The sequence below is a fragment of the Lepidochelys kempii genome, chromosome 7 (genome assembly GCF_965140265.1).
Source record: "Lepidochelys kempii isolate rLepKem1 chromosome 7, rLepKem1.hap2, whole genome shotgun sequence".
Taxonomy (NCBI): Eukaryota; Metazoa; Chordata; order Testudines; family Cheloniidae; genus Lepidochelys; species Lepidochelys kempii.
Window position 1 is genome coordinate 117,070,382 of NC_133262.1, and position 24,051 is coordinate 117,094,432.

General features: G+C 38.2%; 1 protein-coding gene across 3 annotated transcripts in view; it reads right to left on the reverse strand.

The window, feature by feature from the left end:
- Positions 1-1,766: 1,766 nt before the first annotated feature.
- SMC3 (structural maintenance of chromosomes 3) overlaps positions 1,767-24,051 on the reverse strand; it is a 53,019-nt gene continuing 30,734 nt past the window's right edge. For all 3 annotated transcript variants that reach the window (XM_073354389.1, XM_073354390.1, XM_073354391.1), the window contains 16 exons: positions 20,323-20,426; positions 19,972-20,071; positions 19,088-19,248; positions 15,907-16,048; positions 14,461-14,611; positions 12,786-12,938; positions 9,743-9,894; positions 9,089-9,247; positions 8,218-8,325; positions 7,616-7,724; positions 5,320-5,567; positions 4,975-5,187; positions 4,052-4,243; positions 3,696-3,873; positions 2,978-3,084; positions 1,767-2,177 (listed from right to left, as the gene is read on the reverse strand). In XM_073354389.1, the coding sequence (XP_073210490.1) occupies positions 2,106-2,177; positions 2,978-3,084; positions 3,696-3,873; positions 4,052-4,243; positions 4,975-5,187; positions 5,320-5,567; positions 7,616-7,724; positions 8,218-8,325; positions 9,089-9,247; positions 9,743-9,894; positions 12,786-12,938; positions 14,461-14,611; positions 15,907-16,048; positions 19,088-19,248; positions 19,972-20,071; positions 20,323-20,426 (2,349 nt within the window). In that variant the 3' untranslated portion in view covers positions 1,767-2,105. The remainder of the gene's footprint in view (positions 2,178-2,977; positions 3,085-3,695; positions 3,874-4,051; positions 4,244-4,974; positions 5,188-5,319; positions 5,568-7,615; positions 7,725-8,217; positions 8,326-9,088; positions 9,248-9,742; positions 9,895-12,785; positions 12,939-14,460; positions 14,612-15,906; positions 16,049-19,087; positions 19,249-19,971; positions 20,072-20,322; positions 20,427-24,051) is intronic.

The following is a 24,051-nucleotide window of genomic DNA, read 5'->3' on the forward strand; positions in this document are numbered from 1 at the left end:
GTGCCTTCTGGGCCAGCAGCTGACTAGGAGGAAGACTTCAGCTCTCTGATTTCCTCTTTTTCCGGATCCTTTATGTCTTGGGAAAAAAAATCATTTTTATTGCCAGAGAAGCTCTGACCTCTGGTTACTCCCTGATTTTGGAAGCGATACAAAGAAACATTCATGCTTCCTTCATAAGCAAATATCTACTAGGAAATGGTTCCATGTCCCCAGAAGAAATTTCTGGAGGCACATATTGAGAAATCCCATTCAGGGGTTAACCAGACAGATGGTATCTAGTCACTGGAGATAACCTGCTAGAGATGATCACTGCCAGGAAATGGCTGAGGCAGTGAAGATTTTGTTCCTTGTTAAAATCTTTTAACCAGGGTTGTAAAATTGTGGTGAGAGCCATGCCTGCTTTGAGCACTGAACAAGTAATGCTCCTGCATTGGGTTCAAAAGTTGTAGAGTAGCCTGGTTGGACACTTGTGGGTGAAGGCATCTGTGCTCAGGAAAAGATTATCCATTTCCCTTGAGAAGTACAGGCTTGAGCGGGAAATTTGTCAACTTCTTGGTTACTTGTATCTTTCTGATTAAATACTTCTTTAGTTAGGGAATAGTTCTGAATAATCAATAAAGTGCCTGATCAGGCAGTCTTCTTTCTGATTTAAACATCCCCTTTGTGGAACTGGCTTCATGGACAAGATATGAGACTGCCCAATACACAGTATACCCATTATTTCAGAGTGGAATTTTGAGCTTGTGGTCCCATCTCTCAGGTTTTTCAGGCAGCATACTAGCATTGTAGTAGATTGCAGAAGTCAACCCTGAAGTCATTGCTTGAAACTAATTGTCAGCTTCACTGCCCTTAGCAACAACATTTATTCTCCCCTTCCCCCACCCTCTACTTCTCTTATTTTCTGTAGGATGAACAATATGGACTAAAGTCCAAAGAATTTTTCTGTGAATGAAATGGTTTCTACTGCTCGTGTGTGCAATTTCCTTCTTGATAATTTCGTTTGTCTAGGTCCCTTGCTATCAGAGATGAAACGAACAACAGATGGGGTTTAGAAAAACAAATCAGAAAACTCTCCAGTACCCTCCCGGTCTGTGGTCTTAGTGGATCCAGGTATTTGTGGGAGACTTTGCCCCCTAGATGGCTTTTTGGCTGCTGACACAACGTGCCCTACTTATGCAGACTTTTGGAGCTGAAAAGATGCAGTAGGGATTATTATTATTTTGGCATGGGTGTTTCCAAGGTTCAAGAGTACTGCTTACTGGAGCACGAGGCATCCTTTCTTCAATATCTCTTAATTCGGTAGAGTCAAAAGGAAAGTCTCTGTCTTAGATGATTTACAAATTTTTAGAGTCCTCTAATAAGGCTTGCCAGTATTTTCTCCTACTATTTCATCCAGTTTTTGGTTCAGCATTTGACAGCCTGTGAAAACGGACGCACACAAATTTAGTGTTTTTCTGCTGAGTCGCAAATGGCATCTGGCTACAGAATTTGATACTTTTGTCTAAGCTGCAATTTGCACGGCATCCACTCTTGCATCATGCAAAGGAAAATAAATGGGAAGATAGATGTATACAGAAGAGAATGAGAGACATTATTTTGCCTCCTATTTCCTATGTGCAGCCAGATCCTACATGTCTACAGTCTTTACCTGGACTGATGGAAAGGGAATCCTGTAAAGAGAAGACAACTTCAAACAGCACATCTGAATTACAGCCATAAAACCAACTGTTTAATTGAAGCTATTTAAAAAAACAAGTGAGGCAGTATAAATGATAAAATTATAATTAGGAAGGAATAGCTAGCACTTTTCAAAAAAGCTTTAAAACAGCAACAGGACACTTTACAAAAAGATTTGTAGGGATAAAGTTTTCAAACTACAGGTATTGTATAAAGGTAACATGTATCTTATAAAAGAATACAGCAACAGAGACAAAATGGGTACTCAAGCTCCTCTGAAACTAATAATCTTCGGTGGTCTTGGTTAAAATGTATGTTCAAAAACTAATTTTAACAATGACTAAATATTTCAGATTTTAATTTACAGTTCCCCGGTGTAGGCATCACATTATACACATCTTCCAAGCAAACTGGCAATACATTTCCATTTAACCATGAGTAGTATCATCTTCCACAAAGTCTTTGGCCATCTCTGCTGTGATCACATCAATATGACTAACCTAATGGGGGGAAAAATATATATATATTAAAAGTAATGTCTCCTAGATAGTGAAGGCCTCACTTTGAGAAAGTGCCAAATGAGACCCAGTGATGGGACTATAATAGTGTCAATTGAGATGAATGGCTCTAGAACACTGAAGATTGGGATTCTGTGAACTGCAGGTTTTAACTCCTTTTAAAAAGAGACTGATGACAACAGTCAGAACTGGTACTCTTCAAGCGCAGACACCAACAGCTCAAATGCATCTCTGTTGTGAATGTATTACAGACATACAACAAATGAATCCTTGCTATTTTAATCATAATTCTGTCATGCAGGAAGTGGAGACTTCCAACCATGCTGCACAGTCCCAAATCAAGCAGCGGCTATGTGATGTGGACACAGATCCACTAGACACTGAGTAGCCTAAGGTCTCTGTCTACCACTTTTCAGAGTAACAGCCGTGTTAGTCTGTATTCGCAAAAAGAAAAGGAGTACTTGTGGCACCTTAGAGACTAACCAATTTATTTGAGCATGAGCTTTCGTGAGCTACAGCTCACTTCATCGGATGCATACCGTGGAATTTCATCCGATGAAGTGAGCTGTAGCTCACGAAAGCTCATGCTCAAATAAATTGGTTAGTCTCTAAGGTGCCACAAGTACTCCTTTTCTTTTTGTCTACCACTTGTGACTCTAAACAAAACTGAAAATTTAATTTTCCACCCCACTGGGTTAACTTAGTCTCACCTAATGTTCAATATCAGCAACATAATTTTATATATTATGTTTATTTATATAGACATATTTAAAAATATTTACCTTGTTTCTGAATTTTACACCATAGAACTTATCCGCTGACTCAAGCAGTTCAGGCCTAAAAGTTGTTGTAATAAACTGGGCGTGTTCAGCTAGTTCCATAATCATATCTGAAAAATAAAGGACATCCTTAAGCCAGCTATCTTTTCAATAAACAGGCCACAATTCTTACTAAGAGGCAAATAACAGCTGCTCTTTTCTTGATAAACAAGAGTGTCCAATTTTTATTAGATTTTACATAGTAACATCAATTATGTGTTACAAGAAATACCACCATTTGGTGTACCAATGAATTGACCCTTTATGATGAGTCACGGGAGTTTGATTTAGTAAGCATTTACTCCATTTCAGTCATAAGATACGCATGCTGCAAAAAGTTGGATTCAGAAAAATCTGTTTTCTACAAGTAATTTGCCAATTTCAGAACCAGAGTAAAACTTTTCCCCAATTGTAATCTTTTAAGCTGATCTTTTAGAAATTGTATGCTATATGTAGACATTTCCTAAAATTAATTTTGCAGTGACTTTTTGAAGATAACACAGCCAAAGAAATACAATTTATATTCTATATTCACTGCATGCTGTCAAGTACATGGATACAATAACATATGTCCCTTTACTATGAAAAAAATATTTTATTTGAATATGAAATAAAACAAACAAACATACATCATTTTAACCAGATTATTCTTTATTGAGGAACAAACAAACAAAACCTTTACCTGAAACAGCCTTTCTGTGCTGAGCATCCAGAGCTTGGTCAATTTCATCGAACAGGTAAAAAGGTGCTGGATCACATTTCTGGATAGCAAAAATCAGGGCTAGGGCCACCAAGGACTTCTGTCCACCTGAAAGTTGCTGCATTTCTCTCATTTCACCCTGTTTTCCTGTAAATGACACCTAAGAACATGCCATAAAAGGAGTTAACTCTACCGTATTAGGACATCAAATATTTTTGTATGGTGTTTGAATTTAATTATTCATTATAACTGCAGTTTCTAGAGCTCATTTTTAGAAATGTAATTACTGGTCTACTAAAAGAGTACCACAAATATTGAAATGCAAAGATTTTCTTTACCCTAATCCCAACTCCAGTGAACTGGTCTACAGATGGCACACTGCTCTGAGATCCAGATCCCCTCTCACTTTCAGCACTGCCTTCACCCTCATCCTGGGATTGACTGCCCTCCACATCTCCTTTCTTCATCACTAGCGTGGCTTTGCCACCAGGTACTAACTTCTGGAACACCTCACTGAAGTTTTTTGACACCTTGGAAAACAAAAAAGTTAGTGTCAATTCAGGTTCATCTATATGCAAATAGATACAGTCTAATCTGAAAAGCAGATTAAAACAGCTATTTTTACATATTATGACAATAGATTATCCTTAAAGAACAGAGATATGCTTGAATACTATAATCTATAGCATTTACTGTAGAAATCCAGTCAACCAGAAAAATTGGCTTTTTAAAGTTTTTCATCCTTTTTGGAAGGTCTATGGAAAGGGACAAGACTCATAATATTGTAAGACAGTAAATACCATAGGATAAACTTGCGGCTTCCCCAGGGCACGATCCAAAGCCCAGTGAAGCCAATGGAAACTCATGGATGTCAATGGGCTTTAGAGTAGGCCCAAATTAAACAGGGTCTGGGAGTGCTGTAGAGAGAGTTCACCTTGCATTGTATGCAAAGTATGCCCTCACATCCTTGGCCAATATTAGGAGCAGCTTTGATGAGTTACAAAAAGAATCTTACCCAGTTCTAAGGTGAATTCTGAAGGTAGAGGATTTAAACTAGGGGATTCTCTATAGATGGCTCTTATTCGTAGTACATAACGAGGAGTACGAGCCAAAAAGAAAAAGGTGTTTTAAAGTGCTCTGAGAATCTTACTGGCTCTTAACACACTCAAGCACTGATCTATTCCATCCTACAGAGCTACAGCATTGCAAAACTAATTTTCTTCTGACTTCATAGTCTTTATCTAATGGTTTCCAGTATTACCTGTTTGAAAGTAAGTTGGATAGCTTCATATTTTCTGAGTTCAAGGACATTCATCAGCTCCATAATAGATTTGTAGCCCCTGTCCAGTTCCTCCTGTCTTTTTATCAGCTTCTCCTTCTGCTCTGAGAAGTTAACAAACTGGTCTAAAGCTTTTTTATTGACATGGCTGTATTTTTTCAGCTCTGTGTTGCACTGCTCCAGCTTACGGAATAACTGAGGAAAAAACAACAAACACATCACGATGACTTTGGGTTCTGTTCCAGTTTGACATTCAACACGCGTGGTGCTACACTCCCAGGCAAGATCATGTTATGCTTTTGCAATAAAACCAAGCACACTTGCTACCTGTTTTAAACTCAATGTCTGATATTTTTCAAAGGCCTCCTGTGGAAGTGAGCCCAATTCCCTGATTTTCTTCATGCATTCCTCCTTCTTCTTGAGAAGCATGCCTTGCCGATTGGTCATCTTTTCAAGTTCTTTTGTGTCATGGTTAATTGCATCCATGTGTTCCTTCTCCATGTTCTTCCAGCGTTCCATACTTTTTTGGAGATCTTTAATCCCTGCTTCTGTTTTGTCAATCGAGTTATCCAGATCTGAGATGAGAAAAAGCAAAGTGGAATATGCCTGTGTAAAATTAGCAGTTATCCAGCCACTGACCTATTAAAAAAAATAATCAGAAAGCCCACAGAGTAAACATGTTTTTTTGGGGTTGTTGGTTTGTTTTTTGAATATAAAATTACCCATGAGGTTAAAAAGTTGAAAAAAGAAAAAAGTTTCATGGGTATTTTATATAATTAAAAATCTCACTGAAGAAAGTATACAGAATTCTTAGTCAAAATGAACATACTATGGGACTATTTCTTACATTAAAGAAACTCTAGTGTAAGGCTGTGCTAAACTTGGCTATTTGGCTTCACAAGGATTTATGGGGGAAAAAATCTTCAATTTTGAGCCTTTGGGGTTTAACAAACCCAAAATCTTGGGGTGAAAGCAGATTAAATCGATGAATTCTGCATGAAAACCACTGAGATCTGTGACTGTCACATGACTTCATGCAAAACCCTAAGACAGACCAGGTTTGCCTGAAACTGAGGTCATGATCACAAACCTTAAAGAGGCACACAGTGTAAGTCAGGACCCAGGTTAGACCCTTGAATCATTTAAGTACAGTATCCTGTCTAACACTGGCTAATATTATATAGTTTAGGAGAACATGTCAAGACTCCATAAACAATTACGCAAGAATGTGCCCATAAGGAAGGTTTCTTCCCAACTCCCAGGAGTTAGTGGCTGACTTGTCTTTAAGTCTGACAGCTGATATCTCCTTCACAATTACTTACTAGGATTAAAATATCATACACATTTTTATCCTTTATTGATTACTACAAAATTATTTGCTTCAATAATATTTTGTTAAATGAGTTCCCCAGGTTAATTATATATTGTATAAAAATGTTCTTTTATCAGTTTGAAATTTGTTTCAATGTTATTTGTTGACTCTTAATCTCATGTTATGCTCAATTCTTTAACCAAAATGAATACCATTGTGATGTTACACCCCATATTCTTCATAGAAATATAGTTATGGCATATTCATATCATAACTAAGATATACCTTATGCAAGGTGGCTCATGCAGGATATCACTGGAAAGGTTATGATTTAATGAATGTGATTATCCAATCTGTATGCATGTATCATATTCTGTTAGGAATATTGACTATGTAACAATTACAAGTGTGTGTGTGTACTTGGGGGAAAACACCCACCAGACAGTAAGCAATCATCCTAAATGACCCATTTAAGAAAGACAATAGAACTCTGAAGATCCTAATCTCCCACTTTCCTGAGGTGCTTCCTGGGATGCTGCATTGACACAACAAGGTCAGGTGATAATGTCACCCGATGAAAAATACCCCCCTTGGACACTGCAGGTACTTTTCCACTGTAGGGGGATGAGGATCAAACAGAGGATTCCCCCTTATGTAAATCCTTTTTAAAGGCTGGAGAGGTGGTTGATCTGGACTGTCCTTCATTGCCTACCCAAGAAGACAAACTGCTGAAAGTACCTGAGGGGAAAGGTAGGGATGAGTCCAGACTGAGACAGGGGTCCAGTCTGTAAGAAAAGGTAACTGGAACTCTAATCTACAGAAACTCTGCATCCTGCCTAATTCAACATTTAGGGTGAGAAATTGCATTTTGTAACCTGTTTCTTTAGTGAATCAAGCTTGTTTTGTTTTATTTGCTTAGTAATTTGCTTTGTTCTGTTTGCTATCCCTTATATTCACTTAAAATCTGCCTTTTATACTCAAATTTGTTTTATTATTAGACCCAGTTTGTGTGGTTTCTGGGGGTGGGGGGTGGCAACAAGCTGTGCATACCTCTTTTCACATTGAGGGAGAGGGAGAATTTGTATGAGGTTGCGCTGTGCAGATTTTTCTATACAGCGCAAGACAGTATTATTTTGCTGCAAGAGGCCAGAGAGCCTAATTCAGCAAAACAGGGAGAGGGAATCCAGGCCAGTGGAGCAGAAGGGGCATCTCAAAAGGGGGGGAGGGAGGGAGAGTCCAACCCATTACAAACACATTTATAAGTACTGTAAAGTGTAGAGTATCTTCATTCCAAGAATCAGTATTACCAACCATCTGATCGTGCCAGGGTATCCTTCACTCGTTTGTTGATGGCCTCGAGTTCTGATGTTGTGGCAGTAAGAACAGTGCCCCCTTCTGTCTCTCGTAGCTCATTCAACTCCTATGGGACAAAAAATAAAACAGTAAGAATAACCATAGCAGGGAATCAAAGTACAAGCCCACACTGCAGATGACATGGGTTAGTTTCTACTACACTGGTCAATATGTCTGACTATAGCCATTAAAATTCTTTTCATAGAGGAACAGATTTTGTTTTAAATTAAATCTAAACCCCCAAAAAATCCACAGCCAGTGCTGTACAGTTCTGTTATAATGTGAACTTGTGTTTAATAATATACACTGTACTTCTGCAAGCTTGGATACACTGTCAGCCACACCTCAAATACGTCCTTAAAAAATTCTGCTTCAATCCTAAAAAAACCCAAAAAACCATAGCTCAGGTTGCATGTTGAATAAACAGACGTAGAAAAGCTATATATAATTATCAGCAGTATATCCGGTGCATATTTAAGAGAAGAATAGTCTGCCAAATCTCTGAAGGTGCAAGGCAAGAATATTTTACAAAATGGATCTAAGAAAATCAATAATCTTACTTGTTCCACTTGGTCTAAGCGTTTTCTGAGATTCTCATTGAGGTACGTCTCTACTCTTGTGATGATGCCTTCCAGTTTAATCCTCTCATTCAAAAGCTGTCTATTTTCCTGAAAGAAAGTAGGAGAGAATCTTAATTGTATCAAACAAAGGCTCCCAGTGAAGGTTTATTTTTTGAGGGAAGAAAACTTTGTAGAATACCAAAAAAATGAAAATATTACACAATTCCTTACATGCGTGGAATTATTTTAATATGTAAGAACGTTTAATATTTAATATTTGTACAGCTATCTAGAATCAAAACAGAGCAAACAGAACCCAACTTTTACACTATTAAACATGGAAGGCTATGTGAAACTTTAGCCTTGTCCAATTCTTTACCAAGACCAAAACAGTTCTAATATTTTATGTCCTTAAAACGTCATGTTCTTTCAACTGACCCAGATGAAACAAAAACTGAGTTGGTTTGTTTATTTCATAGCACAGTTCTGTCTCCCCACACCCTGCAGGGTTTGCTGAAGGAGATGCTGCCCGTTTCAAAACCAAAGCATGGGAACGAGTCAATTTTAACATGACGACTGCATAATAAAAGGTCTTATTGAAAAGCAAAATATACCTAAGTTAAAGAAAAAGTCTAGACAGTATCTGAAAAAAGCATAAATATAGAACATACAAATATATAGCACAGACAGCAATTAAAGAAAACATCTCCCTCATACCACGCAAAGATCACAGATCTACATAGCTGTGGATTATCAATGACACCTCACTTTTCCTACATAAGAAGAAAAAATTTCAATTAAAAGAATGTCTTCTCAGTAAGAAATTTTCCACGTTTAGTGTCATGACATCTTTCCTCTTAGTTCTCCTTACTTGTTGCAGTTGTCGAATCTCATCATTAAGTGCATCCACTCGTTTCTGATCATCTAGGCTGAGCTGAGACAGCAAGTCCGTTCCCAATTCTGCTTTTAACGATTCTCGAGTTGATTCCATGGCATGTAAACTTGCCTCCAAGCTTTGCAAGCTGCGTTGCTACAGAACAGATTATTGTATTAAATTGGATCATCATTCATATAAAACTGCAGGCTTCTCTAAACTTGTCTTTCTACTTGTATGGAGTAAATCCAATGTGGTAGTTTTACAGACAACATGAACAGTCCAGGCAGACCAGTCCAACTTGTAACCTGTCAGAAATGCCAGACTACCAACTCTTTTCTAATGACACTTCTATCAGCATGCATGCTACAGTCTCCAATGAGAAACAATTTTTAATTTTTTAAAAAAGACAGCTTATAGAAAGGAGAAAACTTCATTTTTAATTGAAAATCATCCCCTTTGATTGCCCCTCCTGAGCCCTCCATGATACTTTCCAACATATGGTTAACTAGTGCATTGTGTGTACCAATTTTTTATTTGTCTACTCAGACTATAAATTCTTTGGGACAGGAAGTATGTCTACTCAGACAATGATACAATAACAATTAACTAAGAAGAAGTCACTAACAAGTTCTTACATATGCTATATACCTTTGGCATAAAGGTTTTTTCAGACTGCTGCCTCTTCTCTTTCAGCATTTTCATCTCTGACAAGATGCTGTCCCGGGAAGCTTTGAATTTTCTCTGTTGGGTCTCAATCTGCTGCATCTGATTCATCAGTTGGTCAATTTCATTATTAATCCATACAGTGGGCTAAGGAAAATTCCAAGTTTTAAATATAAGAGGTACTTTAAACCCACACTATTACTGCAGTTTCTCATTTTTGCTCACTTCCCATCATACCACAACTTCCATAGATATAGAACCAGTCACATTCAGCTGCTCTCAGAGGTCAACACAAAGCCTTCAATTGACCGGAAGAGATTAAATAGGTCAGTTTAGACTCTTGTGGTGCTTTATCCCATTTCCTCTCAGATGTCAAATATGTTGCCTCAGCAGCAACCCCAAGACAGACATATCAGTAGCAGTTTTATAGCACTGTAATCAGTAGGCTCTAGAAACAAATGCAAAGAAAAATTAGTGTGCCTGATTTATTAAGTGCTATTAGGATTAGGCCAAACATTGATGGGGGACAGATTATCCAACATCTGCCCATTGTAAGGTTTCTTGCAACTTCCTCTGAAGCATCCGGTGCTTGTCAATGGTCACAGACTGGAATATGGAGACCACAGGCTGATCCAGTATGGCAATTCCTATCTTCCTCTGCCTTAGATCACAAGGATGAAATCTTGACCCTACTGAAGTCAGTAGGAGCTTTACCAGTTTTAATGGGACCAAGATTTCACCTACGTGTCCACATTACAAATGCTACCATTTGTTAGTCAGAGAGAGAGAGGGAGGGGGTGCCCAAAACAAAAAGACCTTGGAAACATAACTAGACTTTTTGATCCCAGAAGAGGTCCAACACTTTGGTCAGGAATTAGGAACACAGTAGAGAATTTTAGCGCTCTTGAACAGGGCCAGTATTGATTCGTCTCTTAAAAAAAAAAAAAAAAAAAACCTTTTCTATAAACTGTAGTGTGCTAGTCTGGAATCTGATGCTGAAAGCAGGTGTGGGGCAGACTGGGAGTCTACACATCATTAGAAGCAGGAAACACTGAGCATTAGAAGTTTAATCTTGCTAAAGCTTTTGATTCTACTCCAAGTCTTTATTTATGGCGTTTCCCATGAAACTAAAAGTTTTTAAAAACTTCTTCAATGTTGCCAGAGGTGCTACTTACATACAAATGTTATTTACAAATGAAAAAATTAAGTCACAATTATTCACTCTGGCCTTAAAAGTCTCACCAATTCCTTCTGAAATCCTCCTTCAATAGCTACAATAGCATCCATGTTGTTAGTCATGTAATCTGCATCAGTTGACATATATTGAGACAGCTTGATAACTCTCTATTCTACATATCAACAATTTGAGAAAGCTATAATTTACCTGCTTAGAAAGAAACAGCTGTTCTGTCATGACTAAAGAGGTTTACAAAAAGCTAGTGAAATACAGAGATTTAGAAAACTAACTTCAACTTCTCCCCTTTTCCATATGATATTCTTCTGTATTTTAAAACATCTTACTGCTATCCACCTACATATTAGTTTCCTTTCTATTATTTTAGACATGTATTAAACATACCATGTTAACAACTGACCTAATTCTATATTTACCTTACGGGTGAACAGAATATATATCTTGGCTAAATAATTACTAAAATCAGAAAAGACAGCTATCTCAAAAGCTTATTTAGAAGAATGCAATAGACACCGAAGGAGAGAAATAATTAAGGGTAGCACAACGGGGTAGAAACAGAAGAAACTGCATGAGATTAAGAAAAGACTAACGGTCAGAAAAAGCTTCCAGACCATGACATCTAGCAGACAACGAAACAGCAGGATGTGGTAGAATCCCCGTTACTTTGTGTAGTTTAATCCTAAATGCCCTAACACTAAAAATAACTCCGTATGGAACAACCTTGTAGTGACTATGGGATACATCTCAAGAGTTAACAGACCCTTCCCAGCTCTAATATCTATGAGCCTCTATATAAAATAAATAAATAAATTTATATAATTCAACATAGGATTGCTTTTACTTTACAGCACTTTGCTATAGCAATATCCTTTACAATGTTATAATGTTGCTATAAGAAGCAGAGTTATGAAAACTTCACTCCAAGCACTGAAAATACTGAGGATTCTCAAAACTAGACTAAAATATTTTATTAGGACTACAATATTATGCACACAGCTTATGGTTTCAAGATGATTTTTTTTAACAATTGTTATAATCTAGTAGAGATGTTCAGAAAACAACTTTACTAATTTTTCCCCCTTTTAAATCTCAGGATGCTAGAGCCATAGTAATATTTTCTGAAAGGACATCATGCAGCTGTCTTTAAGATCTAGTCGCTAGTATCTAATAAAATTAACCTTGCTGACATTTTTTTATAGTATAAAATCATGTTTTAAGACCTAGAGATATTGGTCTCTTTATATTAAAAATACAGGTATAGTTTATAGAAAGTTAATAAATTGATAATAGAGGACAAAAGCATGTCAGACATGAGCAGTATGTGTTAAAGGTGGTTATAACTATATCAGTAAAGGTGTTATAAGTAACCTATTGATCTGTTGGTGTCTATATCACTTAATCATTTATTAAAACATCTCCTGAGCACTGACTAATGTCAAACTCTATTTACAGATGTACAACTAATCAAGGGTAATTGAGAGACACGTTATATTAGAAATTAAATTCTCCAACAATATAAATCTGGCATAAAATTTATTAACAGATTCATTTATGTGGGCTCTGTTGCATTTTTAATATAGTAATTTTCCTGTTTTTTGTTTTTTTTAAATGTTGACTCTACTCTCATTAGAGCCTCTATACCAGTATATAGAAGAAAGCCTGCATAGGCAGCAATTACAACTAATACCACAGAAAATAGACAATCTGTAAAAATAAAGTATTAAAACAATTTTTCATTGTGTAATGAAGGTGGGAGAAAATAGAAAGCTCACGAGGCCTTATTACCATGCAACTTTTTCCACACAACATGCACAAATACATCAAAAAGGATATTTTCAATGTTTCTGCGCAAGTTTTCATTGAGTTTTGCTTCAAGTTCACCAAGTTCTTCTTCTGCCTTTCTAACATCTTTTTGTAGTTCAAGCCGAGACTTTCTTGTGTCATAATAACCTCCAGTCAGAGCACCACGATGGCTGACTTGATCACCTATGAACAGAACACAATTAAAATGGCACTTTTGTACTGCACACCCATAGGACATGTTGTTCAAAGCAATTCCTAGAAGCTAATGATTATTCTGCTAATATGTACTTTAAGTACTGTCAATTTCCTAGAGAGATTCTATACAATTCTGAGGAGTCATGCATGCACGTAATGTTTGCAATTAATTTACAAAATGTCACTTTCAAATGTTAACAAGGCAAAAAAAATCACATTTATTTTTGTAAAGCTTTTAAAAAGTGTATTTAATGCCTCAAGACTAGCAGATTCCTAGTATGATGAACTGCCTTCTCTCATCATCAAGCAGTTCAATTTCTTTTAACAACTTCTGAAAACATGTAATCTACATGAAAGTCAATTTATAGGAACAATGGGGACATCCAAACACCATATCACCACCAGTTTTTTAAAATGCATCATGGTAGAGCACTTTTGAGAAAAGTGGCCAAAACAGGCAGACACAACCAAGGCAAACTGGGCTAACCTGAAACAACTAGTGTGCGCTCTATTAAAACACTCCACTCAAAAAGGAGCAAGATCCAACCTTCTCTTAACATTTGCTGTTACACTGCATCCTTTTTACCAAGTCTTCTGCCGTACCTTGATCTGTAATTGCCGGCCCGGTTGATCAAAACCTTAGTCTGCTTTAGGCCTGACAGATCTTATGGTTAACTGTTTTGCCCAAGAAACATTACTCGTCACTAACTGGGATTCTTAAAGAACTGCCTCTGAAGATGCACTCTGGATGAAAACAGCAACAATGCTGCTGGACCCAGAATCTTCTATAATGCAATGACTGTTTGGGTCATGCAAGTAACATGTGTGGATCCTAACATTTGGACTCCAGGATATAAAATGGACTGTGGCCTCAACTGCCCTTAGTTTGTTCTTACACACTGAAAGATTCATTAAAGTACTCTGGAAAAATACAGGAAAGTGACAGAGTGGATTTGCAGAAGACACCCCACCACAAGAACCAGTTATTGTTAAATAATCTTTTTCTCTCAGAGTGGGTATCTGAGGAACATCTCAAAGGAGAGAGAACATAGCAGCGTAGCCCATGGGGAGCCACTAAACAGAAGATTGCTCTCCAAAAAACAGGCAGATATCTTGTCAAGACAGACATGTGTCTAGTATACCAAAGTAGCAAACTGCACTTTGTAGTCATTAAGTGGTACATAAGCATGCCACGGAAGTTGTTTTAAACTGAGTGGAATAAGCTTCTCAATTCCTCAGGGACATCAATACCTGATAAAATTGGATACAAGTCTAATCCATTTTGTAAGTCTCTGGGATGAGGAGAAATTCCTACTGATTTGTCACTCAAGTCACAAAAAACCTAGAGAACTTCGCATTTAGTTTGTTTCATCGAGCTTACCCAGGTAAATTACCATAGCATCAGGTTTTGCAAAGAACACTAGGAAAGTAATAGACTGGTTTCAATGAACCTCAATCTGCCAAAGACCCTGTTTTTCCATTAAATTCATTATATAATTATGATACATACCTTCCAAAGTAATACAATCCATAGTGAAAGCTCTGGCCAACTGGGTAGACACCTCCATGCTACGACAAATGAGTGTCTTTCCAAAAACATGTTTGAAGGCTTTGTCAAATCTGGGATTGTATCTCAGTTTACTGATCATAGGAATAGCGTCCTAAAAATGTAGCAGTCACATCAATAAAGCAGTACATACCAACAATAAGAACAAAAAGTTGCACGAATGTGTCACACATAGCCTGAAGCATCCTCTGAGTGCACTGTGCAATTGCCAGAGAAAAATAATTTACAGAGAACCCTTGGCAACCCAACAAAAAGAACAAAATAAAATAAACACTCAAATTTACAATAAGAACTTTTGTAATCTTTTGTAATGTAAACATTAGGAACAGGTCATTCCTATGTACTGAAAATTAATGAAGCAAGTCCATTTAGAACTGTGCATCCCATCATAATTTACATAAATGTCTGTGACTGTGAACCCAAATTATTGTCTCTGTGTATGGCCATGGTGTTCTTTAAACTACTGCACAATCAATTAGGGGGTATCTTATTACAATTTCCCAGACACACCACAAAATATTGTACATGCAAGTTAGGCACAAATAATTCTGAAAATCTGAAGGGACTGATTTAAGGTTTGATCTTACTCTCACTGGAGCAATGACAGGTCTGCCAGTAATTTCAACAGAAACAGGATCAGGTGCTAAGTAGCAACTGAGTGAGTTTAAATGATTTTTGTTACTGTAACTGTCAATTTAACCTTTTCTGTACAAGGAATAAGATATTGTGGGTGCCACCAGAAACAAATGTATTTCCAAAGTAAACGTGTGTGAAGAATCAGGTTATTCCTATCATTTATGTTTCATTGTTTATGCAAAATTAAATAGACTGTGTAAAAAGTCTACCTGACCTACCTCACCATAGGAAATCAGTAATTTTCTAGCCTACAATTTCAAATAGATATTTACTGTAAGTATAGTATATATTTACTAGTGGAAATAATGGTCTTAACAAAATTTTCATAGTGGCAATAGAGCACAACTTATTTCAAATAATAAATTTCGCTGTCTTATACTACGTCATACCATCCTCTTGTCCAGGTCTTGTAAAAAGGCTGCCTTCCAACTTGAGGAAAGTACATTTGACAACTCTTATAACAATTACCATTTCTATTACGATAACAATGAAATTCTTCCTTTCATTCTCACCTCTGTATCTTTTTAAATGCATGAAGTTTAACATTATTTTTTTGAATCTGCCAGGTGTTAGAGATTCTTGAAGAAGCACAATACTGAAAAAAATATTTAGTTGGACATGGCCAGCCTGAAGAAAATGGCATTATAGAGTAGCACCAGCAAGAGTACGTAGCATCTATGTGACATAAACATGCGACTTATATGTAATCTACTGGGAGAAAAAACAGAAGTCAGTATCAACACAGTGACTCACATTGGTTTCAGGGTAAGCAGTATCTCTGACATCCAGCTTGTTGAGAGGCAGAAAAGTTACTTCTCCAGGAAGGTTCATTTTATTAAACTCCATTAAGATCTTTGTACTGACCTCATCGGAATCCACAATATGATAAAATAACCTAATTTAACAGACCAAAGAAAAAAAAACACCAAGGTTTTATTATGCCAAAATCATTGATATTTTCTACCCCAAACTCAAATTTCCAGGAACCATTAAACAAGACAAAACCACGTTTTATTCTCTCTACAGGTTTTGGCATTACCACACCTTAGAAAATACAAATGGAAAAAATAATGGTCACAGAAATTTTTAAAATAGGAAGATAATTTACACAATACTAAAATCTGCTGAAACACCATTTAAGCAGTTGGGACAGGGGTGTTTTTTTGTACTTTTTTTTTTTTTAAATAGTCATCTTATTCAGTTTCATCCAGATGAAGCCACCCAAGAACTTACTAGCATTGGTCACAGGGAAAGCCCAATAAACATTTGACCTCAGGTCTTTTTTCTCATCAGCTGTGCATACCTGTCACGTACCCCTGCAATAGCAAGCCTATTCAGTCTACCTTTCTTCCCTGTAAGAGTTTACACAGAAACACCTTGTCCAAGGATAGGATCATGGGTAGACAAAATTAAAATACTCTGTTCCATGCAATCAACTTTCAGCCAGGTGCTGAAAGGGTAATAAAAAGCATTTTCCCAGTGGCAGTTAATCATTATTATCATTACTATCATCATTAATCAAAGGGAGTCAAAAAGTGTAATTTTAACTGCTTCTGAGATTAACTCTCTTCCTATTGTTTAGGACATCGAACACAGCATCCCACTACGCTTTAAAAGGAAAAGAAAAAAAAATTATAAAAATCACCATTGCCAATAATTTTTATTAAAAAGGTGTGTGTTTGGACTTAAAGAAAATAATCAGAAAGTTTACAAGAATAAATACTAGAACAAATTGTGTATGGCTAGGAGATTGTTAGCCTTCTTAGGAAATGTGGACTTCACCACCAATACTCATGCCTTTGCTACCTCCAGATTGGATCATTGTGACATACTCTCCTTGAGGCTATTAACCACTTGGAAATTTCAGCTGGTCCACAGACGGCAGTTAAATGCTTGGTTAAATGCTTACTTAGTATTCTTTCTGGGAGCATATCTCAAACTCCTACTCTAAAGACAACAGTGGCTTCCAATTAATTTCCAAGTACTATTCAAACGATAGCCCGATGGTTTTGAGCCTATGTATCCTACAAGAAAAGGAGTACTTGTGGCACCTTAGAGACTAACAAATGTATTTGAGCATAAGCTTTCATGAGCTACAGCTCACTTCTTTGGAGGCATTCAGTGGAAAATACAGTGGGGGAGATTTATATACTTAGAGAACATGAAACAATGGGTGTTACCATAGACACTGTGAGGAGAGTGATCACTTAAGGTGAGCTATTATCAGCGGGGGGGGGGGGGGGGAAGAGAATATCTTTTGTAGTGATAATCAAGGTGGGCCATTTCCAGCAGTTGACAAGAATGTCTGAGGAACAGTGGGGGAGGGGGGGGAATAAACATGGGGAAATAGCTTACTTTGTGTAATGACCCATCCACTCCCAGTGTCTATTCAAGCCTAAGTTAATTGTATCCAGTTTGCAAATTAATTCCAATTCAGTAGTCTCTCGTTGAAGTCTGTTTTTGAAGTTTTTTTGTTGAAGAATTGCAACTTTTAGATCTGTAATCGAGTGACGAAAGAGATTGAAGTGTTCTCCAACTGGTTTTTGAATGTTACAATTCTTGACGTCTGATTTGTGTCCATTTATTCTTTTACATAGAGACTGTCCAGTTTGACCAATGTACATGGCAGAGGGGCATTGCTGGCACCTATCACATTGGTAGATGTGCAGGTGAACGAGCCTCTGATAGTGTGGCTGATGTGATTCGGCCCTATGATGGTGTCCCCTAAATAGATATGTGGACATAGTTGGCAACGGGCTTTGTTGCAAGGATAGGTTCCTGGGTTAGTGGTTCTGTTGTGTGGTTGCTGGTGAGTATTTGCTTCAGGTTGGGGGGCTGTCTGTAAGCAAAGACTGGCCTGTCTCTCAAGATCTGTGAGAATGAGGGATCATCCTTCAGGATAGGTTGTAGATCCTTGATAAAGCGCTGGAGAGGTTTTAGTTGGGGGTTGAAGGTGACGGCTAGTGGCGTTCTGTTACTTTCTTTGTTGGACCTGTCAAGAATTATAACATTCAAAAACCAGTTGGAGAACACTTCAATCTCTATGGTCCCTCGATTACAGACCTAACAGTTGCAATTCCTCAACAAAAAAACTGCAAAAAAACAGACTCCAAAGAGAGACTGCTGAACCGGAATTAATTTGCAAACTGGATACAATTAACTTAGGCTTGAATAGAGACTGGGAGTGGATGGGTCATTACACAAAGTAAGCTATTTCCCCATGTTTATTCCCCCCCTCCCCCACTGTTCCTCAGACGTTCTTGTCAACTGCTGGAAATGGTCCACCTTGATTATCACTACAAAAGATTTTTCTCCCGCCCCCGCTCCCGCTGGTAATAGCTCACTTTAAGTGATCACTCTCCTTACAGTGTCTTTGGTAACACCCATTGTTTCATGTTCTCTGTGTATATAAAATCTCCCCACTGTATTTTCCACCGAATGCAGCCGATGAAGTGAACTGTAGCTCATGAAAGCTTATGCTCAAATAAATTGGTTAGTTAGTCTCTAAGGTGCCACAAGTACTCCTTTTCTTTTTGCGAATACAGACTAACACGGCTCCTACTCTGAAACCTATGTATCCTACAGAGTACCATTTCTGTCGTACCCTGACATTTACCAGGTTATGTGGGCAAATAACCTCTAGATATTTACATAATGGACTATGGGAAGGACTCAGTGAAGAGCTCTTGAGTCTGGAATTTGCTCTCCTCCCCACAGTTTTGCTCAGTACAGCCCAAGCCTACTGAGCTTTTGGGCACACAGCAAGGATTTTCCTAAGGGGACAGGTTGAGAGAAGGAAGGGTGTAGTATACATCAAAAAATAAACCCTCCTATGGCAAGCTTGTCCCAGCAACTGGCTTTCAACATGCATGAAGTTGAACGTCTTCCTCTTACCCTTTCAAACTCAAGAAGAATTCAATACGGTATAATTTACCTGTTCCCTGCAGTAACTTCAACACAAGTGTAGAAAGCAGGCTCACACTCAAAATTATTCATCACAATTCCATGGTACCCATTTAGAACATGTTGGTTTATGCCTTTCCGGCGAAAGTGCTCCAAGACTTTGTTTATGCTGTCTATACCATTTAGAATGGCCTGTCATAAAAAAAATATAATGAATAACTCATATTACTAGACTTTAAGGATCACATGACCTACAAATAATGCTAATCTAGAATTTTTTGTCCTTTGTCTTGCCAGTTTAAAACATAAACTGACAAAATATTTGTAAGCTTATTGCTTGGATTTTAAGTTTGTTAGTGATTTCTAATTGAAATCATGGGTCATTCACGATCTGCCTCTCAGCTGCTCAGTGTCAGCCATTGGGCCTTATGAAGGCCACAGTCACTGATCAGTTCTTGTTAGGACTGCAGACAACACATGGCTACCCCATATGGGTGGTGCATGTGAGCTGTCACTGACTTCTCTAAGGCCACCACAAGTTCCCTCCCAGCCACTGACAGCAAGCTCCTGCTTTGGATACAGGAACCAACAGGCGCGGTAATTTGAGAGTCTGAGAGCCACCAGTTTTTCAATGCTTTGATAAACTCAAACTGAATTTCAACAAAAAATTTCTCCCTCCAAAAACTGGCTTTAGGCTGAGAATAAATAGGAGATATTTCAGCCCAAAAATCATTCTTTTTCAGAGAGCAATAAGTATTTGAAAAATAAGGCTTATGAAAAAGTTCTGATACTGTGATCTGCAGCCGTAGACTGTTTTTTCCCCTAAAAGATGTGGCAATTATCTTTAAAAGATATGAAACCTTTCCTCATGTCAGATAATCAATTAGTAACTTTCACAAATGCACAGTATCTCACCTTTCCTGTTGCTGCTCTAAGAAGTTGCTGTTTCTTCTCCAAATCCTCTCGTTTTGCAGCAAGAGCTTGTTGTTCTGCATTCTCCTCTCTCCATAGATAACTACAAAATGAGACAAAAGCCAGGTTAACATTATTAAGCACTTTGATTACCAGAAAATTCTTAGCAAGTAAAACTGGGTTAAATTCCTTCTAGAGTAGTAATTTTTTACAAATTGAAATGTAGATGTTTAAACCTCCAAAACATGACTGTATTTAAAAATACTTAAGTAGTTATGCCAAGTTAACGACTACACAGCTGGCACTCTTTACATTTTACACATAATAAAACAAATTTTAAATAAATTTACTAACTTTCTTTCACTCTGTAGTTCATCTTTTTTGTTTTTCACCTCATAATACTTTCTGTCCAGTTCTTCAACACGAGCTTTCACCTCATTAAGATCTTGGTCCAATTTCTAATGCACATAAAAAAAATACATCTTTCAACTGTAAAACTCTAGCTTTAAATCCCTCTATTATCCAATTCTAGCTTTAAATCCCTATATTACAATTCAGAATTAATTCCTGTAACTTTTTCCATGATTTGCACTTAAATTACTCAAGTGGTAAGAAAAACAGATCTTCAGAGGTCAGCAGCAGCAGCATGGAGCCTATGAAGAAACTGGGTGCTAACAGCCAGGCAAGAAGGACAAAGAAGAAAACGAGATTTATTTTGTTGATTTGGATGTTCCAGCCACCTTTGGAACTAAAAGGATTAGAGAATTGGCAGAAATACTCAAAACCACCATAGGTTACACTATTAACTGGAATCAAAGAGACACATTACTCCCATCTGCTTGGAAGTTTGTTCCTTCACAACACAAAAGTAATAAGCCTCTGAGGCTAAGAATATATTGCATGTTAGCCTTCCATGCTACTCTTGCTATAATCAAGGTTCTAGTGTGTTCCCCAATAAAGTCAAGCACTGGTATTACTTAGCTGCAGGTACTCTGCTAATGCAGCATATCTGGAGAACTTGCCAGTGGATATTCCTCTGTCCCCATTGTCTGGGAATTAAGAGCTTTCATTTATTTCAGCAGCTCAATGACTAGGAATTTACAAGTAATAACTTTATGATTCTTAATATTAGTACTACTATTTTCTGCAGTCTTAAAATCTCTTATTTTTATTGCTCACTTTTCCAGTCTCCAGACCAATTTCTCCAAAACACCTCCATGTTACAAAAAAGCCAGCCAATTATTTCAGCTTGGTTAGAAGCATTTGTGTATATGCTGGAAAAAGGCTAATGTAGTGCCAATCTTTAAAAAAGGGAAGAAGGAGGATCCTGGGAACTACAGGCCAGTCAGCCTCACCTCAGTCCCTGGAAAAATCATGGAGCAGGTCCTCAAAGAATCAATCCTGAAGCACTTGCATGAGAGGAAAGTGATCAGGAACAGCCAGCATGGATTCACCAAGGGAAGGTCATGCCTGACTAATCTAATCGCCTTTTATGATGAGATTACTGGTTCTGTGGATGAAGGGAAAGCAGTGGATGTATTGTTTCTTGACTTTAGCAAAGCTTTTGACACGGTCTCCCATAGTATTCTTGTCAGCAAGTTAAGGAAGTATGGGCTGGATGAATGCACTATAAGGTGGGTAGAAAGCTGGCTAGATTGTCGGGCTCAACGGGTAGTGATCAATGGCTCCATGTCTAGTTGGCAGCCGGTATCAAGTGGAGTGCCCCAAGGGTTGGTCCTGGGGCCGGTTTTATTCAATACCTTCATAAATGATCTGGAGGATGGTGTGGATTGCACTCTCAGCAAATTTGCGGATGATACTAAACTGGAAGGAGTGGTAGATACGCTGGAGGGGAGGGATAGGATACAGAAGGACCTAGACCAATTGGAAGATTGGGCCAAAAGGAATCTGATGAGGTTCAATAAGGATAAGTGCAGGGTCCTGCACTTAGGACGGAAGAACCCAATGCACAGCTACAGACTAGGGACCGAATGGCTAGGCAGCAGTTCTGCGGAAAAGGACCTAGGGGTGACAGTGGACAAGAAGCTGGATATGAGTCAGCAGTGTGCCCTTGTTGCCAAGAAGGCCAATGGCATTTTGGGATGTATAAGTAGGGGCATAGCGAGCAGATCGAGGGACGTGATCGTTCCCCTCTATTCGACATTGGTGAGGCCTCATCTGGAGTACTGTGTCCAGTTTTGGGCCCCACACTTCAAGAAGGATGTGGATAAATTGGAGAGAGTCCAGCGAAGGGCAACAAAAATGATTAGGGGTCTGGAACACATGACTTATGAGGAGAGGCTGAGGGATCTGGGATTGTTTAGCCTGCAGAAGAGAAGAATGAGGGGGGATTTGATAGCTGCTTTCAACTACCTGAAAGGGGGTTCCAAAGAGGATGGCTCTAGACTGTTCTCAATGGTAGCAGATGACAGAACGAGGAGTAATGGTCTCAAGTTGCAGTGGGGGAGGTTTAGATTGGATATTAGGAAAAACTTTTTCACTAAGAGGGTGGTGAAACACTGGAATGCGTTACCTAGGGAGGTGGTAGAATCTCCTTCCTTAGAGGTTTTTAAGGTCAGGCTTGACAAAGCCCTGGCTGGGATGATTTAACTGGGAATTGGTCCTGCTTTGAGCAGGGGGTTGGACTAGATGACCTTCTGGGGTCCCTTCCAACCCTGATATTCTATGATTCTATGATATGTGATTTTACACACACGTACGTTTCAGCACTGACAAGATCCTTTTCACTTCCAGAAGAAACAGAGGCTTGAGAGTGGTTTATTGCAGGAACTCTGCCAGTAAAAAATAGCCAGACTGGTATGCCATTTCCCTCACTCAACCAACTGAAGAGAATTGCTCGAGTAGCATGGCTCTCTTCCAAAATATGGTTTACACTGGCAGAACACCTTCTTCCTCAGTGTGACTATGTTCATAAACTTTATCAGGTTTCACATTTATCACCAAGTTCAGGAGATTTATTATGCAATAGAGATTGTAAAAGCTGCATCTGTCAGCACATCAAGCATATGGCATTAGCAGTGGGCATACTCCCTGCATGGCCATGTAACTGGTTAGAACTGATTCTTCATTTGTATGGTTTCTCCTGACATACTGGGGGGCGTTAAACAGTCTGGAAAAATCAACACGATTAGAATAGGCCACCGTTCAACCTTGATTAAAGGCTCCAACAAAACAGCCAGCATAGTGCCATCACAGCTGCTGTCAATTCTCCCATCCAGAATCAGCAACATTCCTTAACCCTTCATTAATACTCTGCAGTCTTGCTGAACCTTTAGAAAATATGCACGATATCTCAGTTGGACAGCAACACAGGACAGACCAATATTCTGCTCAACATATGTTCTGCAGTGGCTTTTAGCCACAGGACTCATAGGCCTGGGGTAAAGAAGAAATATTTGATCTTTGATCATACGATAAGACAAAATATAATGTCACTATGTAAATGCATGGTAGCCAATATAAATGCCCAAACCTTGAATACTGTGTGCAGTTCTGGTCACCCTATTTCAAAAAGATATATTAGAATTCGAAAAAGTACAAAGAAGGGCAACAAAAAAGAGTAGAGGAATGGAACTACCACCATCTGAGAAGAGATTAAAAAGATTGGTACTGTTCATTTTAGAAGAGAGATAACGTGGGGATACGATAGAGATCTATAAAATCACAAATGGTATAGAGAAAAAGTATTATTTACCTCATCACATAACAAGAACCAGGGGTCACACAATGAAATTAATAGACAAGTTTAAAAACAAAAAAAAAAAGAAGTACTTCATACAGTTCATAATCAACCTGTGGAACTCATTGCCAGGGATGTTGTGAAGGCCAAAAGTATAACTGGGTTCAAAAAATAATTAGATAAGCACATGGAGGATAGGTCCATCAATGGCTATTGGCCAAGGCGCTCAGGGATGCAACTCCATGCTCTCACTGCCCCTAAACCTCTGACTGCCAGAAGCTGGTACTGGATGACAGTAGATGAATCACTTGATGACGACCCTTTTCTGTACATTCCCTCTGAAGCATCTGGCACCGGCCACTGTCAGAAGACAGGATATTGGG